Source organism: Papio anubis, chromosome 11 (assembly GCF_008728515.1).
Source record: "Papio anubis isolate 15944 chromosome 11, Panubis1.0, whole genome shotgun sequence".
Classification (NCBI taxonomy): Eukaryota; Metazoa; Chordata; class Mammalia; order Primates; family Cercopithecidae; genus Papio; species Papio anubis.
In genome coordinates this window covers 11289746-11301057 of record NC_044986.1, presented here as the reverse complement: position 1 = coordinate 11301057, position 11312 = coordinate 11289746, and the positions used below count along the sequence as shown (strand labels likewise).

The following is an 11312-nucleotide window of genomic DNA, read 5'->3' as shown; positions in this document are numbered from 1 at the left end:
TTTTTCATCTATAAGTTGATTCACAAATTTGGAAATCAATGTAGAATATTTTTCTTTTTGGATTTCTGCAGAATATTGTTTAATGCAGAGCTTGTGATCAATATGATTATCAATTACATTTTCTCTCTGATACTTTTGCTTTCCTCTACAGTTTCTAATCGCTTTTTGTTGGTACTATTTGAAGAAATATATTGTCAACTTTTTCCAACCTCTTCATCCAATTCACTTTTCTACTGAAATCCTCTTTTTCTTCTTTTTTTTCTTTTTCTTTTTTCTTTTTTTTTTCTTTTTTTTTTTTTTTTTTTTTTTTTTTTTTTTTTTTTTGAGACAGAGTCTCGCTCTGTCTTCCTGGCTGGAGTGCAGTGACACGATCTCGGTCACTGCAACCTCCGCCTCCCGGGTTCAAGCGATTCTCCTGCCTCAGCCTCCCAAGTAGCTGGGACTACAGGTGCCCGCCACCATGCCCATCTAATTTTTGTATTTTTAGTAGAGATGGGGTTTCTCCGTGTTGGCCAGGCTGGTCTTGAACCCCTGACCTCAGGTGATCCGCCTGTCTTGGCCTCTGAAAGTGTGAGGATTACAGGCATGAGCCACTATGCCTATGCCTGGCTTTCCTTTTTTTTTCCCTAGAGCTCTCCATCCCAGGGCCCTGTGTCTGCCCACTTCAGTTTGGATGAGCTGTTATTCCAGACTTGCTACACAGTTGTCACCATGGGGCTTCCCTTTACTGCCATCCTTGGTTAAATTCATTGCTTTCTGGATTCCATGTTTAAAACTGTTTAGTTTATGCCCTGGTTTTCCTGAGGTATTTTCTTAGAAGAGATGTAAAGCAAGCAAGTTTTATGAGTCTAAAAAATGTCTTTATTTTACTTTTCCATTTAGTTGAAGATTTGACTGGATATAGAATTTGAGCTGAAAATAATTTTTCATCAGGAATTTAAAGGCATTGCTCCATTGTCTGCTTGAAATTGATTTTTTTTTTGAGATGAAGTCTCACTTTTGTCACCCAGGTTCAAGTGCAATGGTGTGATCTCAGCTCACTGCAACCTCCGTCTCCCAGGTCCAAGTGATTCTCCTGCCTCAGCTTCCCGAGTAGCTGGAACTACAGGTATGGGTCACCAGGCCTGGCTAAGTTTTGTATTTTTAGTAGAGATGAGGTTTCACCATGTTGGCCAGGCTGGTCTCGAACTCCTGACCTCAGGTGATCTGCCCACCTCGACCTCCCAAAGTGCTGGGATTACAGGCATGAGCCACCGTGCCCAGCCAACATTCTGATTCAGCATTCACTCAACAAACATTCCAGGTATGTTCTAGGCACTGATGATATAGGTGTTCCTTGTAAATTCTTCATAAATTAAAAATACTGTAAGTTGAAAATTCATTTAACACACCTAACCTACTGAACATAGCGATATGGGAGTTAAGAAGAAATTACTTGGACAGATAGTGAGGGTACGGACGTCCTCGATAAGGCTTTTATCCTTAATGAAAAGCAACCCCAAATCGTTTTTGTCTTTTTTTTTTTTTTTTTTCCTTTTTGTGGAGAACGGGGTCTCGCTATATTACCCAGGCAGGTCTCGAACTCCTGGGCTCAAGCTATCCTCCCGCCTCTGCCTCCCTGAGAGCTGGGATTACAGGCGTGAGCCACCGCGCCCGGCCCCCAAATCGTTTTTTAACGAAGAGCAGCCTGTGAAGTCAAGCTGCAGATATAAACAAGCAAGCTGGGAGCTTGCACTAGTGAATGCCGGCCAGAGCTAGGGACTAGACATGTTCAAGATGGTGGCTCTGTCTTCCCTTCTCTTTGTCGGCCACTGTACAGTAAAGAGCAGACAAGATAGTGCTGATCAACTGGAGAGCCCATTTGCATAGTAAGATTAGGGTGGGGCAGCCAGTCTTCCCCTCGGGCTGTGTAAATGTCATACCTGATGGTAGCAATCTATGAGGTCTACGCAAATCAGACACTGCCTTTTCCAGCCTGCCTATAAAATCTGCTGCACTCCGTCGCCTCCCGTTTTGGACATCTCTCTCTCTCTCCTTTCTTCTGTTAAGTTTTCTACTCCTTAACCCACCCATGTGTGTCCGTGTCCTGAATTCTTTCTCGTTTTGAGACAACGAACCCCAGCATAAGTACCCTAGACATTGTAGCTGTTACAGTAGCATAGCCTAGCCTACCTAAAACGTGCTGAGAACCTTACATTAGCCTACAGTGGGGCAAAATTATCTAACACAAAACCTAGTTTGTAACAAAGTGTTGAATCTCATATAATTTATTGAATACTGTACTGAATGTGAAAAACAGAATAGTTGTTTGAATACTCAAAGTACAGTTTCTGCTGAATGCATTCTCTCTTTTGCACCATCTTACGATAAATCTACATCAAATTATCATTATGTTAGGGACTGAAACTGCCTTTGCAAAACTGACAGTAACAGAAATGTGACATGGTTGACTTCATCTTGCTTCTGACCTCCAAGCTGTCTTTGGTTATTCCTGGGCATAGGCCAAGCTAACTTTGGGAGGAACTCAATTTATAGCTTAATTTGAAAGCAAAGATTATAATAGTCCCTCCCTAAAACTAACCCCCTCCTTTCTCAGGGACCAAAATCGCCTTTGTAAGACTAATGAAAGGCCACAAGAATAGGATTATGCAATAAACCAGAACTCTGCTAAAATGTAGGCATAGTTTCTATAGTCCCTTACTGTCCAGGGGTCATGTGGCCAGAGTTAACAAGATCTGTGACTTTCCCAGTTACTCCTATAGGTAACATCACTATTGTAGAACTTAAGATTTTTTTGATTTTTTTTGTTGTTGTTGTTTGTTTGTTTTTTGTATTTTTAGTAGAGACAGGGTTTCACCATTTTGGCCAGATTGGTCTTGAACTCCTGATCTTGTGATCCACCCACCTTGGACTCCCAAAGTGCTGGGATTACAGGCGTGAGCCACCGCACCTGGCCAAGATTGGGTTTTTTGAGATGTTTTTCAGACTGACCTCACTCGGACTTATGACTCATGACTCAACATGTTCTGGGGCTCCACCCAGAGGCTGGCTGACTCAGTGCATAAGGACTGTTTTCCACACTGATTTGATTTCATCCCCAACCAATCAGCAGCACTATCCCCCTACCCCCTGACAACCAAATTGTCCATAAAAACCCTACGTTCCAAGCCTACAGGAAGACTGATCTGAGGGATAACTCCAGTTCTTCCACATGGGTCAGCCTCGTGGCAATTAAACTCTTTCTCTATTGCAATGCCATGGTCTCAGTGAATTGATTTTTGTCTGTGCAATGGGGAAGAAGATCTCGTTGGGTGGCTCCAGAACCATCTGTATAATGATGAATAAGACAAAGTCCCTACTCTCATGGAGGAGACAGATAATAAAGAAAAGGAAAAAAAAGGATCTGGTAATTCTAAGTGCTATGAAGAATTTAAATAGGCTAAGGGGATAGGTGGAGAATGGAAGTTGCATTTTTTTTTTCCCCCTCCAGATAGAGTCTCACTCTGTTGCCCAGGCTGTAGTGCAGTGCGATCTAGGCTCACTGCAACCTTCACCTCTGGGTTCAAGCAATTCTCTTGCCTTAGCCTCCTAAATAACTGGGATAACAGGTGCAGGCCACCACGCCTGGCTAATTTTTGTCTTTTTAGTAGAGAGGGAGTTTTACAACGTCAGCCAGGCTAGTCTTGAACTCCTAACCTCAAGTAATCCACCCACCTCAGCCTCCCCAAGTTCTGGGATTACAGGCATAAGCCACTGGGCCTGGCCTGGGAGTTGCTATTTTAGATGTGATGAGCAGCACAACATCTTTTCTGAGGAGGTGACATTTGAGATGAGACTTGAATTGTGAGGAGTAATGCGTCATGCAAAAATACAGGGAAATCATATTGTAGTCAAAGGCAATAGCAAAAAAAGTCTTTAGGGTTAAAATAAGTCTGACACATTCAAGAAAGTTCAGGAAGGCACACATATCTGTGTCAGAGTAGGTAGCTAGGGGGACATGAGCAGGGCAGCAGAGCGCATTCCACCCCCACCCCCAACCAGGAATGTCAGGTGACCGTCATATGATGGTCAGGTGGTTGTTCCACTGTTTCTCTAAAATCATCATTGGTTGCAGCTAGCACCAGGGAAAGGCCGTCTCCCAATAGATAGAAAACACCTGAAGCTAGTGTCAGCGGCTTCCTGATAAGATCTCAGGAGTTGGGCAAGCGGGCTCAGGCATGCGCCCTAAGAGGCAAAATATCAGTTTAACTAATATATGACCTTCCTCTAGGAATTCACAACTGGCAAGGGAAAAATGCCTCAAATGAGCATGCGCACAACTTCAGTAAACACACTGTGAGTGTGGCCACTCCCCAGTGCTGGTAGGCCACTGCGTAAGTGGACAGCCTGCTCCGAGGGAAGGATCAGGAGAGAAGAAATGCAAATCCCAGAACCGTGCCAATATATAAAACCCTGCATTAAGGGTTGTACAGCGCACTTGGATTTCTCAAGTCACCTGCTTGGTCCTCTTCCAAGTATTCTTTACTTCCTTTCATTCCTCTCTAAAACTTTTTAAAAAACTTTCACTTCTGCTCTAAAAATTGTCTTGGTGTCTTACTCTGCCCTATGCCCCTTGGGTGAATTTTTTCCTCTGAGGAGGGAAGAATAGAGTTGCTGCTGCAGACCCATCAGATTCCCTACTGGTAACAGCTGGAGTGCGGTAAGTAAGGAGGAGAGGGCTGGAAAATGAATTTGGCTCTGATTTCCATTACTTGAAAAGATAGGGTAGGAAAACTATCTTCCTAGGTTCAGTGGCTGGGGAGCACCAACCCTCAAGGTGAGAACCGCTTGGCTGAGCCCAGCCAACCCACAGAACTATATGAGATATTTTCATCTACTGTGCTAGGCACCTAGTGAGAGCCCTTTTGCCTCTTTCAACTTTGGGAAAAATTATGATTTATTTTTATTTTTTAAATTAATTTTTTAAAAATGTTTTTAGAGATAAGTTCTTACTCTGTCATCCAAGCCAGAGTGCAGTGGCACGATCATGGCTCACTGCAGCCCAGAACTACTGGACTCAAGTGATTCTCCTGCCTCGGCTTCCCAAGCAGCTGGTACCATAAGCACATGCCACCATGCGCAGCATGGGAAATATTTTTATATTACCTCCTTGACACTTTCTTCCTTCTACTTTTCTGTTTCATGTATGCATCTCCCATCACTTAGATAGGGACCTCACAGTTTGATTCTCCAGGCCTTTAATATTTTTTCATATTTTAAATATTTCTTTAATTCTGTTTTTTGAGATATTTTATTAAATGTATCTTCAACCTTCTGTAGATTTTGTTTTTTTGTTTTTGTTTTTTTTAGACTGGGTCTTGCTCTACTGCCCAGGCTGGAGTGCAGTGGCATAATCATGGCTCATTGCAGCCTCGACCTCCCAGGCTCAAGCAATCCTCCCACCAGGAGCAGTCCTCTCAAGTAGTTGGAACTACAGGTGCATGCCACTAAATTTAGCTAATATTTTTTATTTTTTGTAGAGATGGAGGTCTCGCTGTGTTGGCCAGGCTGGTCTCAAACTCCTAGGCTCAAGTGATCCTCCCGCCTCAGCCTCCCAAAGTGCTGGGATTATAGGTATGAGCCATCAAACACTGACAGAATTTTAAGTATCAGGATATAGGAAAGGTTTTGCTTTTGTTTTCCATTTTGTTTTTGGCTTATGGCACATGGCCAGGCAGGGCAAAGGGTAGATTCCATTGACACTTATTTTTAGTTTTCTTCCCAAGTACATTCCCACCATTGTTCCTGGTGTTTCAGAGCCTCTCCAGGGTCTGCAGAGTCTTGTTTGGGCTGGAGCCCCTTCTACTCTAGTCTAATGCCCCTCTTCCCTGATTCCTCAACTACCAGACCGTCATCTGCTTTCCATTGCCCACAACCATGGAGAAAGCTCTCATTAGCTAATGTGCCTTCTCTAGTTTGCCACATTATTACATTATTGTCTGGACATACCTGTTTTTTCTTCTTGTTGTTTGTTTGTTTTTGAGACAGAGTCTTGCTGTGTCACCCAGGCTGGAGTGCAGTGTCGTGATCTCGGCTCACTGCAACCTCTGCCTCCCAGATTCACTCGATTCTCCTGCCTCAGCCTCCCGAGTAGCTGGGATTACAGGCACCTGCCACCATGCCCAACTAATTTTTGTATTTTTAGTAGAGATGATTTTGCCATGTTGGCCAGGCTGGTTTCAAATTCCTGACCTCAAGTGATCCACCTGTCTCGGCCTCCAAAGTGCTGGAATTACAGGCATGAGCCACTGCGCCTCACCTGGACACACTTGTTTTTAAAAATGCCTTTGTTATCATTTTAATGAAGTCTGTTAAAGGAAAGGAGTTGCATTTGTGTGTTCTGTCTTCTTCAGTAAAAAGAGGGCTTTTATTTATTTGTTTTATGTATGGAGATAAATTAACCTTAAACATTATATACTTTTATTTTTATAAATCTACCTATTTACTGTCATTTCAAACATTACTTTGAATTTATTTTCCCCTCAGAGCTTTTAACTAATCAGGAGCTCTAAGCATTGCCTGGGAAATGTTTTCTTTGTGCTCTCTGCCATATGCTAGTGATTTTCAGCAAGGTTGTGTTTACGTGTATTTCAATTGGGCAAATATGAAGTAATATGAAATAAAATAATATTAATCAAACCTGTCTTTATAAGCAAGTTTTGAAATAGTTCACATCTCCTCAAATTAAAAATAAGTCTTTGCTTTTGCTAATTAATGAATGAATGTTTTGGTCAAGAATCATTTCAAAGCTGAGCAGCTGAGTGAAAGATAGAAACTGCACTCACACTGTTGCTGTATGGTGGCACCAGCTCACCCAGTATACAGAGACATCTGTGGGTTTTTATCAGGATCATGGGAACTGCACTGTTGTTTATAGACATTGGAACTCTGGTGATTTTAGTGTAATTTAAGACTTTTTTATATCTCAAAGCCATTTTCATTAGTCCATTTTCACACTGCTGATAAAGACATGCCCAAGACTGGGCAATTTACACAGGAGAAAGGTTTAATGGACTGACAGTTTCAGGTGGCTGGAGAGGCCTCATGATCATGGTGGGAGGCAAGGAGGAGCAAGTCACATCTTACATGGACGGCAGCAGGCAAAGAGCGAGCTTGTGCAGGGAAAGTCCCCTTATAAAATCAACAGATCTCATGAGACTTATTCAATCTAATGAGAACAACATGGGAAAGACCTGCCCCCATGATTCAATTACCTCCCACCTGGTCCTTCCTAAAACATGTGGGAATTTAAGATGAGACTCAGGTGCGGACACAGCCAAACCATGTCACCATTTCACCCAAGTTTTATGTGTTGGTACTAGTGGGAGGACTAAAAAACTGTTCCCAGATCAATAAACTGGGAACAAAAGTGAGAAGTGGTAGAAAGCTGTGAAGAAGGCCCAGAACAGCCCACCCTAATATGCCTGGCTGTTCATTTGGAAGAAAGCAGTTTGTACACAAGAGAGGTGATGCTGAGAAAGTGAAAAACCTAAAGGTTTTAGGAGCCGAAAAAGTGCTAATGTGAAAACATGTCACATGGTTTTAGGTAGAGGTCCCTTTACTTTTATGCTTTTTCGGACAGGAAAATTTGACTTAAGTTATTTGAGTGTGGAATTACACAAGTACTTCAAAAAAAGTTATAAAATGTAATTGCCCAGAACAACTCAATTCTAGAATAGGGATTTTCCATTTTTGGAGGGCTTTTATGTACATCATCATGAGTAAGTCATGCTGGGCCTATGAAGAAGATGGAGTGTGGGATCATTCTCTTTTTATACCTGATGAAATGGAAGTGCTTAGTGCTTGGGCAACTGATCCAAGTCACTGCTAGAAAATAGGTGAATTGGTCAGGCATGGTGGCTCATGCCTGTAATCCTAGCACTTAGGAGGCCAAGGAGGGTGGATTGCCTGAGCTCAGGAGTTTGAGACCAGCCTGAGCAACACGGTGAAACCCCGTCTCTACTAAAATACAAAAAATTAGCCTGGCGTGGCGGTGGGCACCTGTAGTCCCAGCTACTCTGGAAGCTGAGCAGGAGAATTGCTAGAACCCAGGAGGCAGAGGTTGCAGTGAGCCAAGATCGTGCCATTGCACTGCAGCCTGGGCGACAGAGCAAGACTCCGTCTCTGGAAAAAAAAAGAAAAAAAAAAAGAAAGAATAAGGAAAATAGCTGAATCAAGACTTAGTATCCAGCCTTCAGAACCCTCATTAAAAACTCTCTGGGAAGGTAGGCATGGTAGCTCACACCTGTAATCCTAGCACTTTGGGAGGATCCCTTGAGCCAGGAGTTCAAGAACAGACTGGACCATGTAGCAAGACCCCTGCCTCTACAACAAACAAAACAAAACTCTCTGGGAGGTCCTTTGGTATTACAACATTTTAGTTATTATAAAACTCTGTCTTCTTAAGGAAGACAACTCAACTAACTTTTAAATATGTGAAAAAAGGAGTTATAGTGACTTGAATTTGCACTCTGAATACTAGAATAATTTTGAAAATTAAATATTTCTGATGAAAATTAGATTGCCTTTTAAGTTTTCTCTGAAAATTATACATTCACATGAGATAAAATCCCGAGACTAGAAAAGAAATATGAGAGGGAACAGTCTTCCTCTTTCCCTGCTCCACAGTCCACCCACTGTCACTAGTTTCTTATGTGAGTTTCCAGAAAGAAGTATTTATATATTATAATGTAGTACATTGTATGGTTAGGTTTAGATCATTGCCTTTATAATGTAGTATATACACATAAATGCATACCCTCCTTTTGGGTTTTTTTTTGGTTTTTGGTTTTTTTGTTCATTTGTTTTGGAGACAGGTTCTCAATCTGTCACCCAGGCTACAGTGTAGTGGCACCATTACAGCTCACTGCAGCCTCAACCTCCCTGGCTCAAGCAATACTCCCACCTCAGTATCCCAACTATCTGGGACTACAGGCGTGCACCATCACGCCTGCCTAATTTTTTTGCTGTATTTGTAGTAGAGACAAGGTCCCTCTGTGTTGCCCAGTCTGTTCTCAAACTCCTAAGCTCAAGTGATTTGCCCACTTTGGCCTCCCCAGCTGCTGAGATTATACAGGCGTAAGCCACCCACCCAGCCCCTTGCTTTTTTCTTTACATAAACAATAGTATATCATACACACTGTTCTGTATCTTAATATTTTTCATGTGATGTATCTTGGAGAGTTTTCAGTGTTGGTATGTAAAGAGCCCCTCACCTTGGCCGGGCACGACGGCTCACGCCTGTAAATCCCAGCACTTCGGGAGGCCGAAGCGATCGAGACCATCCTGGCTAACATGGTGAAACCCCGTCTCTACTAAACAAAATACAAAAAATTAGCTGGGTGCGGTGGTGGGCGCCTGTAGCCCCAGCAACTCGGGAGGCTGAGGCAGGAGAATGGCGTGAACCCGGGAGGTGGAGCTTGCAGTGAGTCGACATCGCGCCACTGCACTCCAGCCTGGGCGACAGAGCGAGACTCCGTCTCAAAAATAAATAAATAAATAAATGGTCCCTCACCCTTTCTCCAGCTGCTTCGCTTCCCATTGTATGATTGCATCTTTAATTCCCTGTCTACTGATGAAACTGTAGGTGGCATGCTGTTTAGAACTCGCCTAACTGCACATTCTCCCTTTCCGAAGGAAGCATATTGACATGTTTGAAAAGGACTGCTTGATATTATGTCAGCTGAGGCTGGTGATGACCTGTCCTTGTTTACTAGAAGCGCTGCTAATTTTTTTTTTTTTTTGGGGGGGGACGGAATCTCGCTGTGTCGCCCAGGCTGGAGTGCGGTGGCGCAATCTCGGCTTACTACAAGCTCCGCCTCCCGGGTTCCAGCGATTCTGCTGTCTCGCTCTCCCGAGTAGCTGGGACTGCAGGCGCCCACCACCACACCTGGCTGATTTTTTTTATTTTTAGTAGAGACGGGGTTTCACCATGTTAGCCAGAATGGTCTCGATCTCCTGACCTCGTGATCCTCCTGCCTCAGCCTTCCAAAGTGCTGGGAGTACAGGTGTGAGCCACCAGTCCGGCAGCACTGCTAATTTTATGGCTTGTTTTTTTCTTCTTTTACGACTGCTTTGTTTTGAAAAGTGGTTTGTCCCAGCCAAAATATAAGCCAAATAAAGCAAATTGCAGGCCAAGGTAGTTGACACTGGCTTCGGATCCCAAATAAATGTGTAGTGAGAAGCACAGAGGCTGGCGGTACCTGCAGGCTCCCTGCTCCTTGTTACCCTCTCCCTCTAGGCTGCAGAGCCTTCTGGAAAGCTGCTGCCTGGCCCGGGTCAGATTGCTTACACGCCGCTGCCTCCCAGGCCGGCGTTCCCAGCCTTAAGCCAATGCACATTTATAGAACAACTCCATGTGATCCTGGGGAAGACAGACCGCTGGTGGAGGGCAGTGCTGAAAAGGAACCTCCGGAAGAGAGGGCCTTCTCCTGCTTCTCTCCTCCTTCTCTCCATGCTGGGGGGATACTGGGTGAGTGAGTCTCAGACTGAGGGCTTCTTCCTTTGAGCAACCTGTGGCTTTAAACCGGTTTGACTACTGAGATTAGAGGGATGAAAGCATTGCTTGCTTGCTTTTCCTTATAAAGTGAAATTAAAGGCACATCTGTGCCTCTCCACTCCTTGTTTCTGAAGCCAAATGAACTGTACTTTTTCTAATACGTTACTGGTTCCTTTTGATAGACTATGGTCCCGTTAATCTAGACCTTGGTCTCTTAATTTGTGAAATAAGGAGTTGGGCTAGATGATTACTGGAATTTCTTCTGGCCTCTGTTGTGATTCTGCCCATCACAAATTTCAGTTTCAAATGTTTGTGATTCTGCAGAATGATGACTTCAGAGAGAACCCTGAAGGCCCTGAGGGTTTGTAGAACTTTGTGGGAGAAAGTCATTTGAAAGCTCGTATTGTGTTGACCTTGACATGTTTGCACAGGTATTTCTCTAGACTCCCACAAGTGCCTTTCCAGGCTTGTTGCTGGTGTTGTGCCTGCCAACTCGAGCCACTGTGTGATCTTGACAGACTCTGTATTTCTGAGTTTGACTTGGTGTCAGTTATAACTGAATCATCAGGTTAAAGCCAAAGTTAGACAGAATTCTAAGCCTCATGAGAGAATCCTACAGTTCAGTTAAACACAGAAGTGTGTGTGTATGTACTGTTTTATACCCTGTACCATAAAACAGAAACACCCTGACCAAAATCCTTTATCCCACTGACACCACGTATAATCTATTGTGTAGTATCTGCTTAGGTGTGTATACAGGGGGCAAAACTCCTCC

General features: G+C 43.5%; 1 protein-coding gene across 20 annotated transcripts in view; it reads left to right on the top strand.

Annotated features, from left to right (window-relative positions):
* Positions 1-10273: 10273 nt before the first annotated feature.
* The window catches only part of TACC2 (transforming acidic coiled-coil containing protein 2), a 255604-nt gene continuing 254565 nt past the window's right edge, over positions 10274-11312 (top strand). For 19 of the 20 annotated variants that reach the window (XM_021943767.2, XM_021943764.2, XM_021943772.2 and 16 more), the window contains exon 1: positions 10409-10510. Coding sequence is in view for 1 of the 20 variants with exons in the window: in XM_021943769.2 (XP_021799461.2) it covers positions 10493-10510 (18 nt within the window). In the remaining 19 variants the exon portion in view is untranslated. Of the gene's footprint in view, positions 10511-11312 lie in introns of all 20 variants that reach the window. The other variant, XM_021943769.2, reaches the window with a different exon arrangement.